The 13,521-nt window shown below is 38.1% G+C and overlaps 2 protein-coding genes across 2 annotated transcripts in view; both read left to right on the top strand.

Annotated features, from left to right (window-relative positions):
* The first annotated feature begins 9,493 nt into the window (after positions 1–9,493).
* LOC130916651 (parathyroid hormone-like) lies at positions 9,494–9,936 on the top strand. The gene is made up of 2 exons (XM_057837525.1): positions 9,494–9,576; positions 9,684–9,936. Exons 1-2 carry the CDS (start codon positions 9,494–9,496, stop codon positions 9,934–9,936), a joined length of 336 nt encoding a protein of 111 aa, XP_057693508.1.
* A 902-nt stretch (positions 9,937–10,838) lies between these two features.
* LOC130915913 (BTB/POZ domain-containing protein 10-like) overlaps positions 10,839–13,521 on the top strand; it is a 60,762-nt gene continuing 58,079 nt past the window's right edge. Inside the window, exon 1 of the mRNA XM_057836137.1 lies at positions 10,839–10,908. The gene's annotated coding sequence lies outside the window, so the exon portion shown is untranslated. The remainder of the gene's footprint in view (positions 10,909–13,521) is intronic.

The following is a 13,521-nucleotide window of genomic DNA, read 5'->3' on the forward strand; positions in this document are numbered from 1 at the left end:
ACAATTGCCAATCATGAACACACTGGATTTAGCCTGCAATACTACATTTGTAATTTCACGCAGCCACTGCATATGGCAGCGATGTGGAATTACCATTCGTTACATCACAATTTGTCATACTGGTATATACAGTAATCCCTCGTTTTTCGCGGTTAATGGGGACCAGAGCCCGCCGCGATGAGTGAGAAACCGCAAAGTAGCCCCCCCCCGCCTTTTTTTTTTGTTCAATGTATTTATGTATTTATTCAGATCTATCATTGGAAAGTGATAAATACAAGAGATATTTTATTTTTACCTTTTTCTCCTAAGTATAATTAAAAAGCTTATGTGTAGATACAGTGCATTTCAAAAGTATTCGGCCCCCTTGAACCTTGCAACCTTTCGCCACATTTCAGGCTTCAAACATAAAGATATAAAATTTTAATTTTGTCAAGAATCAACAACAAGTGGGACACAATCGTGAAGTGGAACAAAATTTATTGGATAATTTAAACTTTTTTAACAAATAGAAAACTGAAAAGTGGGGCGTGCAATATTATTCGGCCCCCTTGCGTTAATACTTTGTAGCGCCACCTTTTGCTCCAATTACAGCTGCAAGTCACTTGGGGTATGTTTCTATCAGTTTTGCACATCGAGAGACTGACATTCTTGCCCATTCTTCCTTGCAAAACAGCTCGAGCTCAGTGAGGTTGGATGGAGAGTGTTTGTGAACAGCAGTCTTCAGCTCTTTCCACAGATTCTCGATTGGATTCAGGTCTGGACTTTGACTTGGCCATTCTAACACCTGGATACGTTTATTTTTGAACCATTCCATTGTAGATTTGGCTTTATGTTTTGGATCATTGTCCTGTTGGAAGATAAATCTCCGTCCCAGTCTCAGGTCTTGTGCAGATACCAACCGGTTTTCTTCCAGAATGTTCCTGTATTTGGCTGCATCCATCTTCCCGTCAATTTTAACCATCTTCCCTGTCCCTGCTGAAGAAAAGCAGGCCCAAACCATGATGCTGCCACCACCATGTTTGACAGTGGGGATGGTGTGTTCAGGGTGATGAGCTGTGTTGCTTTTACGCCAAACATATCGTTTTGCATTGTGGCCAAAAAGTTCAATTTTGGTTTCATCTGACCAGAGCACCTTCTTTCACATGTTTGGTGTGTCTCCCAGGTGGCTTGTGGCAAACTTTAAACAAGACTTTTTATGGATATCTTTGAGAAATGGCTTTCTTCTTGCCACTCTTCCATAAAGGCCAGATTTGTGCAGTGTACGACTGATTGTTGTCCTATGGACAGACTCTCCCACCTCAGCTGTAGATCTCTGCAGTTCATCCAGAGTGATCATGGGCCTCTTGGCTGCATCTCTGATCAGTTTTCTCCTTGTTTGAGAAGAAAGTTTGGAAGGACGGCCGGGTCTTGGTAGATTTGCAGTGGTCTGATGCTCCTTCCATTTCAATACGATGGCTTGCACAGTGCCCCTTGAGATGTTTAAAGCTTGGGAAATCTTTTTGTATCCAAATCCGGCTTTAAACTTCTCCACAACAGTATCTCGGACCTGCCTGGTGTGTTCCTTGGTTTTCATAATGCTCTCTGCACTTTAAACAGAACCCTGAGACTATCACAGAGCAGGTGCATTTATACGGAGACTTGATTACACACAGGTGGATTCTATTTATCATCATCGGTCATTTAGGACAACATTGGATCATTCAGAGATCCTCACTGAACTTCTGGAGTGAGTTTGCTGCACTGAAAGTAAAGGGGCCGAATAATATTGCACGCCCCACTCTTCAGTTTTTTATTTGTTAAAAAAGTTTGAATTTTCCAATAAATGTTGTTTCACTTCACGATTGTGTCCCACTTGTTGTTGACTCTTGACAAAAAAATTAAATTTCATATCTTTATGTTTGAAACCTGAAATGTGGCGAAAGGTTGCAAGATTCAAGGGGGCCGAATACTTTTGCAAGGCACTGTATATGTAGATATTTTAATAAATGGTTTTTAAGACCTTTCAATGTAATGATTATGATAAGTTTTAAACATGTTACTGTCCCACATAATTATTTTTGAACAAGAAAAAAATAGACGCCCTACCCATTTAAAAAATAAGTAATAAAAAAAAAAAAATGCTTGTCTTTATTAAATGCTGCATTGAGTGTCCACTCAAATCCACTCCAGCTGCCCACTTACACACAATAAGCTACCACAACAACTGTTTAACAAGTTAAGCGATGATTGACGTATGCAGCCCTTTGAAGGTCGAGTCTCTGGCAAGATCAAAACTTAACCGTCTGTAAATCATCGTTTACTTTAATAATCAACTCCAGTTCACTCTCTGACGAACAAAGAGCAGGGAGAGGGAGGGAGCGGGCGGGAGACTGCGATCGGCTCGGGACAGCTCATCTGTATTTTTCCCTTTTTTTTTATTGAAAAAAAAATCCGCGATGGACTAAGGCCACGAAGTTTGAAGAGCAAAGTAGTGAGGGATCACTGAACTGCAAATGACTAAGGCTAGGTTCAAACTACAGGTCTTAATGCACGAATCCGACTTTTTTGTGTTTTGCCGACTTGAGTCAAGCATTAACTTGACGGTCTGAACGGGACAAGTCTCATAGAAGTGGACCATTTCAAATCCGATCAGAGTCACTTTCGTATGTGGTTAAAATCCGATCTGGGCCATATTATTTCAGAACGTGACTGGCGGTCTGAACTGTCAAGACTCCCAAATCGGAATTCATGCAGCAATTACGTCAGCAAAGAGCAAGAGGCACGGAGGACGGCAACCATGTAGGCATTAGCGCCTAGCTTGAACTCTGCTTTTAAAAACGAAGCGGGCTTGACCACAGCCATAAAAAAATAAAATGAAGAAAAGAATAAGCCTTATAATTTTCGGTTTTCATTCTGTGAGCTGAATGAGCAATATTTCATTATTGCACACATGGCCGAGTCGGGGCAAACTGACGCACCCACGTCATTTCACGCACACATGTCAAGGCTCGTGTGTGCGTGTATGCTTTCTATCAGTCCGTATAAATTTTGAATATAAGACTAAACGTGGATTATTAATATCTGTTATTTGTGTCCTCTTTTTGGAAATCAAAATATGATCACTCTGGAATGACATACAGGTAGCATGTGTAATTCGTTTTGATGCTTCTGCGCATGCGGGTCTCTTTGCTGAGCGAATTAGTGCGCATGCGGGATACTTGAATGGTCTCAATGGACAAAGGCAGTCTGAACAGGCACGCCAAAAAAACAGATATGACAAAAAATCGGATTTGTGCTTTAAGACCTGTCGTATGAACCTAGCCTAAGAGTGCCAAAATGAACCCTTTCATGCACGAATTACAGAGGGGTAACTGGGCAGTGTCCACCCACGGACACGCTCTGCCCACCCAAAGAAAACTGGATGTAGTACTAAAGGCAGTCTGGGCACCGCGTATGGTATCCCATTCATATTGTAGTATGTGTTCTAAGTTTTAACCTTTGCGTTGTTTCCTCCTCTTTCACCTTAAAAGAAAAAAAAATTGAACTGAAATGTTTGTTTTGTCCCTATGGGGTGCTACATACATTTACACATATTTTGATTCTTTTTTTTTTTTTTTTTTTTTTTTTTTTTTTTTTACATTTTATCAAAGTTTTCACCAGTGTTCACCTGGCTGTTGAGTTTTGAAGCATTCTGAGGGGATCAAAGTAGGGCTCAAAGCGTCGGCGGGACAAAGAATGACTGCAAGGGGGGGCTATATAGTGTATTTGGAATTTTTCTTTACACGGTATCAAAGATTGCACCTGTCTTGAGTCCTGCCTGTCGATTTTGGTGCATTTTGAAGCATTCTAAAGGGGCCAAATTGAGCTCAAAGGGGCTGCGGAACAAAGAATAACTAGAATAATAATAATAAAACTGAGGAACCACAATAGGTTACCTAAATAAAACATTGTCACCTGCATGTCCATACTGTTCAGTTATGGATGTGTTCTAAGTCAAATAAAATCAAATCAACTTTTATTTGTTTAGACCAAATCACCACAACAGTTATCTCAAGGAGAAAACAAAACATGTTTTAAGGTGCAGTAGCCCTACGTTGGATTTCGACCTACTTGAGCATTGTTGGGTTTTTTTGGTTTTGTTTTGTTTTGTTTTGTTTTTTTGCCCCCCTAGATAAGACTAATGCCCACCCACACCTGGCATCCTGGTAACACCACTGTTATGATTTTTTTCCCCTTAAATAATGTCATCACGTTCATATAGGACAGTGGTCTCAAACTTGCAGCCCGGGGGCCAAATTGTAGCCCACAGGACAACATGGCCCCCATCAAATGTACTATTTCTGTTGCCCGCTTGTATTTTGTTTTGGGCAATAAAATATACATACTGTATAATTTTAATAAAATGAATAAATTTAAATGAAGGATATATTTTGGGGGGGTCAATTACTTAAATAGTAGCAAGTAAAATGTATTTAAAATAATGCAACAAGAACAACAAAAAATTGTGCAGGTGAAGACGTGTAAATTCATACCGAATCCAACCCTTGAGAAGAATGGAAGTTCTTGCATTTTGATGTAAACGAACACTGGCTTATCAACTGGACGCACGCAACGAACTTCTCCATCGTTGTTGTGAGCTTCCTTCTTTGTTTCTTCTTCTACATTGCATATTCCGCGGACTCGATGCCGCCAGCATGGTTTACGTATTGATGTACTGATGTATCCTGGTGACGCATGATGTGGCCCCAATTTGGATCTTTTGCGCATGGAAAGCCAACTGCTGTTTGGGAAGCATGCAAAACGAACCAACAAAGCACAAGCACCAACACCGAATGAGCACGCTCATTCTTTGGGTGGAAACGGGGTCATAGAAGTTAGAATATCAGTGGGAGGAAACTGAAATCGGAAAGAGTCAACAGCAAAATTCATCTGTACGTGATGTTATGGCGTTCTGTGCAGAGCCCATACAGACCAAACTGGTTGGCTGGCATTGGGCCCCTTGTATGCATCTTTCTGTCTGTCTCTGGTTTGTGAGCATGAACAGATGACTCGTGATGCAAACATTCTACTCTTAATGCTGTATGACAGATTTATGTTTTTATTTCAAATGGTGCAGCACAAATAAAAATCTATTGAATCTCTATAGAAATCAGAGAAATGCACATTGTGAGATCTGCCTGTGGTTATGGTCGTGTGTGGTGTCTGGTGTCAAGGGAAGCAGTATGTTATCTTTGAAGCAAGGACAAGAGAGTACAGTTCCAGGAAACGTGGGAGTGATTAAACTCCCTGTGGCCTATAATGTAAATACATTCATTTATTGTTAAACCACAAAATAGCAAAAAAGACACTCACTCCACTCATGATCAGATGCTATCTCTTACTAGATCATATTCGTCAATCATCTTGAAATTCATTCAGTGTGCTCCTGATGTGCCCCACTAAAGATAGCTGTTCAGAACTGGCTGAATAATGAACTTATGAGATGTTAGTTATTATACCCTTTTTCCATTAATTAAATAAATAATATTGTTTTCCAGGTCCCGTTTATCTACTTTGCCCTCCTAGTACAGTCGCCTTTTTAGCAGTGCCTTGGGATACCCCCCAGACTATGACTATCAATGTTATATTCCTGCGTACCTTGTTGCTTCTACATACCACTCATTGAGGCAGCATGAGGTAATGAATGCAGCAAAGTTCTGAATCCAAAGCTCAGGCCACAGGTCAAAATACTTAAACAAGCGGGGACTGTGGTCTGTAACAATATCATAGCAAAGTAAATGGGGATCAACTTCTCCGGAGGGCCCTTCGCTATAAACCTTGCAAGGTTGCTATGTAAATAACTTCAATCACCGACGACTGACTTTACAGAGAAAGCAGCCAATGAACCTCTGGGCTACAACTGATTATTCAAATTAGCCAGTAAGACAGATCATTTACTCACTCTTAATTAAAACTGAGTCACCAGGTCAGTATTTTGAAACTGTATCAACATGATAATTCCTCTAACCAACCTGTTTAAGGTGAGTTTCTTCAATGACCAGTGGATTTTATAACGTATGCCAGAGTGATAATCAGTGTGAGATTTTGTCTTTCAAAGACCTGATAAATTGAAAGTGACTCTTATAATACATAAATCTGGATACAATTTATTTCATTTAAAAAGAACAACAACAACACAGATTTATGGGTCACATGTGAACGTAGCAGCTGCGCCATGACATTGTCATTTCCAGCTCCAGCTATATTTAGAAACTGTCTACCATGGTGGTTACCCAACGTATGTGAACAAAGTAGGTGGGGGGCTTCCCTAAATTTTTCTTTGACAAATGTGTCATCCTTGAAAGACCTGCTGAAAACTGAGGGCAGCATGACAGCTTAGCACAAAAACCCATATGACAGATAGTCCAGTTAGTAAACAGAATAGAACATATACCACTACCCCAAAAAGAGTCAAATAAAGTGTAGGCGGTATTATATCTTTCAGAGCACATGTACTTCCATTGTTTCATTTTTTTTGCTGCTGTAACTAAAATTGTATTATGCACTGATGCTTGCAAATAACGGATCTTTACATTCAACATTGAATTTCATTCAAATCCTGTGTCTACTGCATGAAACAAACTGCAACTACAATACGACTGCAGAACCGTGGCAACAGTGATTGATTTGGTGATTTACCACCATGGACAGTGCCATGAAAAAGCCTGGGCAACCTTTAACTTGGTATGCTCAAACTTTTCCATTCCATTGTATTTGCACACAGAGCATATCAAGTCAAACTGAAAAGTGTATCTTTAATGGTCCTATTTTAAGTTGAAGAACATCATTATTTGGATTTTTTCCTGAAGATTACAAAAAGAGGTTGTTATTAGAGCTGTCTGGAAGACTCTTTCACCGATATCACGATATTGTCCAACTCCAAAAGTCTGATACCAATATCAAACCGATACTGACATACACAGTCGTGGACTTAATTTATTATGGCTAATTGCATTGTGACGCTCCACTGGATGCTTTCATAATGGCAATGCTCACATAACAAATCCCAAGCATCTTAGTTTGGAGACATCTAATGGTCAATAAGCATAACTGCTGTGCTAAGTCGTGATCAGCCTTTGTACAAAGGCTTCTACATTCACTTTGAAGGCAACACGCATATTGAGCCAAAATCGATATTGAACAACCAATGCCAATATTATCCAATATCATTTTAAAATGTTTTTATCGGTCGATATTATCGGCTACCTGAAAATGTCGGACAACTCTAGTTGTTATAGACTACCGGTTGCAGAAAACAACAGCAGGATCCTACTATGTTTAGACGTTTAGCATTTCGATTTGAACACAACCTCTTGTTTTTCTCATTTCCATCTTAAAGATACGCTTTGAACACATAAGAAAATTAAAGGAGCAATGTATAAAATTGGTGGCCAAAAATGATAGTGCAGCCAGGATAAAAAATATTGACGCACACAACCTCCCCTTCCTTTTGGACTGCCATATAAGTGCTTCGCAATATAGAATCAAGATGCGCTATCATCCCAATGTTGCATTTCAATCGGAAACTAGTATTAAATGTAATTTCTGGAGAAACTGCATAGGAAGCTTTGCCGTGCTGATTGGTATACATGTATTACAAGTATATGCAAGTACACATACTTGTAGTGCAAGTACATTCAAGAACATGTACTTGTAGAACAAGTACACATACTTTTAGTATAAGTCAACATACAGTAAGTACGCGTACTAATAGTTCAAGTACACTCAATAATACGTACTTGTAGTACAAGTAACATTAGTTGAGTACAATTAATTACACATTCTTGTAGTATACAGTAAGTAAACGTATTTGCAATTCAAGTGCAAAATGTTCTGTAAATGCATATCCTTGTTTAATTTCTGATTTTGCCATGACTCATTTGAGATTTGCAACAAGTTTTTTTTGTTTGCTCTTTTCGCTCTAGTTGTAGATGACATGATTAATTCCGATTGTTTGTGAAAGTTTTAGCAACCTTAGTTTACAAAGCCGGCAGAGCTGTGGTAGTCAGTACAAAGACAAAGAACTTATCTTGTGATTGACTGATTGGTGGAGGGCAGGACATCCGTTGTAAACTCAGAATCCAAACATTAACAACTAAAACGGGCTGAGTATCGACTTTTAAAATGGTAAAATCTCAGTGTTAAAAGTATTTCCAAAAGATATATTTCTTTGATGTCTAATGAAATATTAGGGCCATTTAATGAATAATTTAAGTGCAATCTTTAACTTGAATTAAATTAGGCTAAAGTTATTATAATGTTAATATAATGTTTAAGACCCTAACAGTAAATAAGTTATATTCTTTGTTGAATCTAAATAATTGCATTGCTTAAATTGAGAATATGATCGATAATTTGAAATAAGGTCTGTAAACTGAAAATGATCAAAATCTAAAACATGACAAAACATTCTGTATCGAAATCACTTTCAAACTCAAAGATGAGTGGGCACATACACTCATCAGCAAAAATAAAGAGCGTGACGATCTACAGGATACCCGCTGACGCCACCAGCGAACCTCTACATACTCTTTCATTCAGAACTTTTTCTCTGACGTCAGATCAGTCTAAAAGCTCCTTTTCTGGAGGAAAACTATTTAAACAATGGTAATTCTTGGGTAAAGACCCAATGTAACCAAGGAGACTTGCTAATGGTCAAAGGCAGTCATAAATCCATCCAAATGTGGGAACTATTGTTGTGTGGAAGGTTAAGAGTCAGATAAAGGGCGTCAGATGTGAACAAATTGAAATGGCAAGTCCACGTGGAAGAAAAGAATGAGCCTTTAATATTGATGCTGAAGATTCTTAAAGCTATTATTTGGCAAAAAAAAAATCGATACAATATCTTTGTGTGGAAAACAGTACAAAATGTCTTTACAAATATCATAGAAAGACGTGTTGGAAGCCAGCCAGTGAAAAGTATGCATTGCTATAAATGTTGGAATTTTGGTCCTAAAGAGTTTGCGCCTTTGTGTGTGTGGGTGTGTGTAGGTATTTTGGATTGGTATGAGCATGGTGAAAGCCCAAAGCGAAGAGGAGGTGTTGCCATTCCTTTGCTGCCACCACCAATGTGTGGTGTGACATCATCACTAATGACGGTAAGTCATCAATGGTTGGACCAACTTGCTATAAAAGGAACTCCAGTCCAGAGCTCTTATTATCACTGATAGCCACCATCAACCAAAGTAAATTTGAACTATTATTGTACTCATATAATACATTTATTACTCAGGATAAGGGCCACGGCAGGTATGTTAAGCTCCTTCTGTTTAGGGAAAGCAGATGCATCGTAGGCATATGCGTGTCTATTTTTTGTAATTCATTTATTTTTTGTTGTTAAATAAACTTCAGAAATAGTCTACACAATCTCAAAATGGAAGAAACATGGAGATGCAGTAAACTCAAGTTGATCTTAATTAAATCGTGATTTTTTTTTTATGTTACATTTCCTTCTTAACAGGTTTTCAAGTTCATCATGAGAAGATTTCAACGTCAAGTCCTCTTCATTTCTCTCTGCATCTTGGACCTCTCCGTTGTCACCGAAGGGCGCCCCCTCAGGTAAGAGTGTGCAAAATGAAACAACATTCACTTTATAATTGGCCTCGTTTCCTTATTTGTACGACTAAAAAAAAAATAATAATAAAATAAAATCTTACGTTCTTTAGGAAAAGAACGGTGAGCGAAGTCCAGCTCATGCACAACCTCGGGGAGCACAAACAGATGCAGGAGCGCCGAGACTGGTTGCAGTTGAGGCTCCAGGGCATCCTCACCGCTCCGGGCCACAGCCGATGGGAGACGGGCCGGTCGAGCAGGAGGTTGATTCCCGACGAGCTGCCCGAATTCGCCGGCATGACAACGGAGGAGCTCCAAGAAGCCTTGAAAATATTTGAGAAGCTGCTCAACTCTAAATACTCGTGAGCCTGAGGGTTTCACTGAGGGTTTCACTGAGCATGAGACAATCTGACCAAGTACTGCAATATTCCAGCGTTTTTGTGTTCATTTTTAAAAAATCCTGTTCCTCCTTGGGTACGTCTTATTTCCACACGCTACTGTAAGTTTTATGCATTTATATTTTCATGTTACTTGTAGTTGTATTTATTAAACTCTTATTTAAGAAGTGACTAGTGCATGCAATGCATACAGAGCAATGACTTGAGTAGGCACTTTATTCCCTTTATTTTGTATTTATTTATTTGCAAAACAAAAAATTGGAGTTGATGGACCAATAATGTCATTAATATAACCTTATTAAAATTATATATTTGTACAATCACTACATCCTTGGCACTTGTTATTTATTTGTTTGATGTCATTTTATATTGATATAATACTTAGTTGCTTACGCTGTACATATACACACACTATCCTGTTTGTATACTGTATAATTTGGTCATGTTTTATTTCATGTGTGGGTCTGCAATGTTATATATTTATATATATTTATAGTCATGGATGCCAAAACTGTGAACCCATAGATATCATATAGAAAACTAGATGTCTTAGAACAAAGTCGGCGGCGTAACAAGCTGGGTGACAGATTTACAAACGTTTTGGTTTATAGCCAATCGTGCAAACGTGGCAATGTGCAGGCTTTTTTTTTTGCAAAACATATTTTAAATATGCAGTGCATAGGCTAATGAAAGGTTCATGCAAAAACAAAGAGGTGGTTATGGTGGTTATGTTGCAAAATGGCCGAAAAGTGCATGACGACTCCCGTCCCCTTTGGCTCAGCGAGTATCATCCATCTATCCTAATTTATATAATATTTCGCAAGAAGTCCGTTTTCTCTCGTGATGTTTCGCGAGATTTCATCTACAGCAACCGCAACAAACATAAGTACAGTTATGAGTAATGTAGCGACTTGGCCAAGCCTCAAGAGTAGAAAGGCAAGTATTGTCATGTTTGTTTATTGAGGCGAGAATTAACTACTGGTGTCGACTCCGGAATGCAACTTCACTTTCGCAATTTACACAAGAAAGTACAGAAAATGGGAGTTTTTTACAGTTAATGTTTCATGAGACCTTACTTACAGAGAGACAAGTGTGAAACCTGCTTAAAAGTGATAAAATCGTACAGCATAAATAAGTGCAAACGATTATCTTTAGCGGTTGCAGACAAACGAGCGGTTCCCTTCTAATAATCCGAGGTTGACCTACTGATGAACGGCAGACGCACGCGCGCACACTTCACGAGCTCGAAACCGGGATTCATGAATTAAAATCAAGCGTATACTCTGAAATCATAGTAATTGCTATTTATTTTTATCACTTAAAACTTTAGTAATAGAATCATGCATCTTAACGTTTTTTTCTTAATTTATTTATTACGTTTTTTTTTCTGAGGAAGAATGCGAGAACGAGTGACAACATAGATATCACTTATAGAGAGAGTTAGATGCGCATTGTGCTCCGTGAGGCAATTGGGATGCTGTCATCACGTGTCGGCCGTTTTGTGTCAGTGCCATTCGATAAACAACGTTATAGTTAATGGAGTGTGTACTTTTAAATAGTTGCAAATTGCTCAATTTTTCAAACTGCGTACATTAAATTATATATATATATATATATATATATATATATATATATATATATATATATATATATATATATATATATATATGGCGGAAAACACTCAGGTGACTTGAAGTTCCGCTCTGAGACCCCCAATTTGACCAGAATTCAAAACTGTCCAATATGCACGTGTGATACATCATTGGAAAGCTTAAAATCTCAATTTTCTTGGGGAAGAAACATTTTGAACAGGAGGGCATTTTTTTTAAAAAAACATTTTTTAAACAGCAAAACCCTATCTGGTGGTGAGAACACGCGAGAGCAGAATTACAGACGCCATGACCTTAACGAGATATTATCGCGTACTTATCTTGTTTTGATCTGAAAACTCCACGTAGCATGTATCACTGAGTGTCAAGACACAGCTGTGAATGGCCAAAGCTGGATTTTTGGGGGATTTTATGTGTGAAACATGGTAATACAACAAGGGTTGCGATGCAGAAATCGCAGACATCAAGGAGTAGTTGAGATGTTCTTTTTCATATATTTACCCTTTTAAATGTTGTTTTTCAATTTTTCTTGGTTTGGATCGATTATTTATCATCTAACATATCGGAGAAAATGCGATAGTAACAATAAAAATACAATTAAGCGATAGTTATGAGGAAGATATCCGTGACTTTTTTACAGACACCAATTTTTTCGATGTGACGTAATTTTTGTAAGTTTAAAATATGCGAGTGAATAATTTTTTTTAAGTCGTTTTTTGTTTTTTAAACGAAATATTAGACATCAATTAATGATTCTAAGCTAAAAATGACAGACATTTTGGATAATAAATATGATTACCTAACTTGTTTTCATGGGTGGGTTGAAACAAAAACGGTTGTGCGACGTCTGTAAACGGGGGTTTTCATGGTAAAACGGGCAAATTAAAAATAGTTCGGGAGCTTAATGTGCCATGAATCTGCTGTGGCAGCATATGGACATATTGTTCTATCAAACACAACAGTTGTTTGGGCTTAAAATACAGCAGTTTCTTTTAAAGAGGAGTGCAAGAGCAGAAACTGCTTTTTCAGTCTTGTCTGTGTTTTCCGCCATATATATATATATATATATATATACATACACTTTTTTTTTCAACATCCAGCCTGAATCAAAGCCACATTAATATAGTTTGTTACAAACTAAGTCCCTTGATTCACTTATTGATTGAAAATCAAGTGTAGCCACAGTGGATGCAACAGCTTACCTCTGCTGAAGCAGGATTTAATCATAAACCATTTTAAAGACTAGCCATATGCAGAGGTGGATACAGTATAGAGATAAACCAATATGAATTTTTCAGGACCGATACTGATTAGAAGTAGTTAGAAGAGCCGATAACCAATTTTCGGAGCCGATATTTATTTGCTAGAAAAATGTGCAAATATTGGCGTAAAAATTTCATAATGCAAACACTGAACTTCATTGAAATTCCTAAATCGTGTTTATTGAATCACACAAGTAGAAAACAATAGCTCCAAAATTGCCTGAATTTCCTAGAGTCAGAAACATCTCTTATAAAGTTGAATAATATGTAATATAAAGAGCTCTCTGAAAATTTTCCACAGAAAAGAAAGCCCTGATGACCTCATCTAAGTATCCTTGAGCAAAATACTAAACCCCACGTTGCTCCCGGTGCTGCGTCACCAGTAGGGAGATGACGATATTGTGTAAAGCACTTTGAGGGCCTTAAAAAGGTGGAAAGGCGTAATACAAGTGTAACTCCATTTACCATTACCATTTAACCAGAGGACGGAGTGACTACTAGTGCAGGAGACAGTGGGCAGTAGAGAGAAACACGCCTGCATCTGTACCAAAATAACCGAGATTTGAATGGATTTTTTTCATATCAGCCTGTCGAATTAAGAAAAAGGCCCATATGATATACGTCAAATTTTCAAATATGGACAGATAATCGGCCTGGTCAATAATCAGTCTATCTCTAGTA

This window comes from Corythoichthys intestinalis, chromosome 5, assembly GCF_030265065.1.
Source record: "Corythoichthys intestinalis isolate RoL2023-P3 chromosome 5, ASM3026506v1, whole genome shotgun sequence".
NCBI lineage: Eukaryota > Metazoa > Chordata > Actinopteri > Syngnathiformes > Syngnathidae > Corythoichthys > Corythoichthys intestinalis.

What these genes read in the sequence shown, in the direction of transcription:
- LOC130916651 (XM_057837525.1), top strand. Translation starts at nt 9,494, where the DNA reads ATGAGAAGATTTCAACGTCAAGTCCTCTTCATTTCTCTCTGCATCTTG. An exon ending in ACCGAAGGGCGCCCCCTCAG is followed by an intron (nt 9,577 to 9,683) that starts GTAAGAGTGTGC and finishes TACGTTCTTTAG; the next exon opens with GAAAAGAACGGTGAGCGAAG.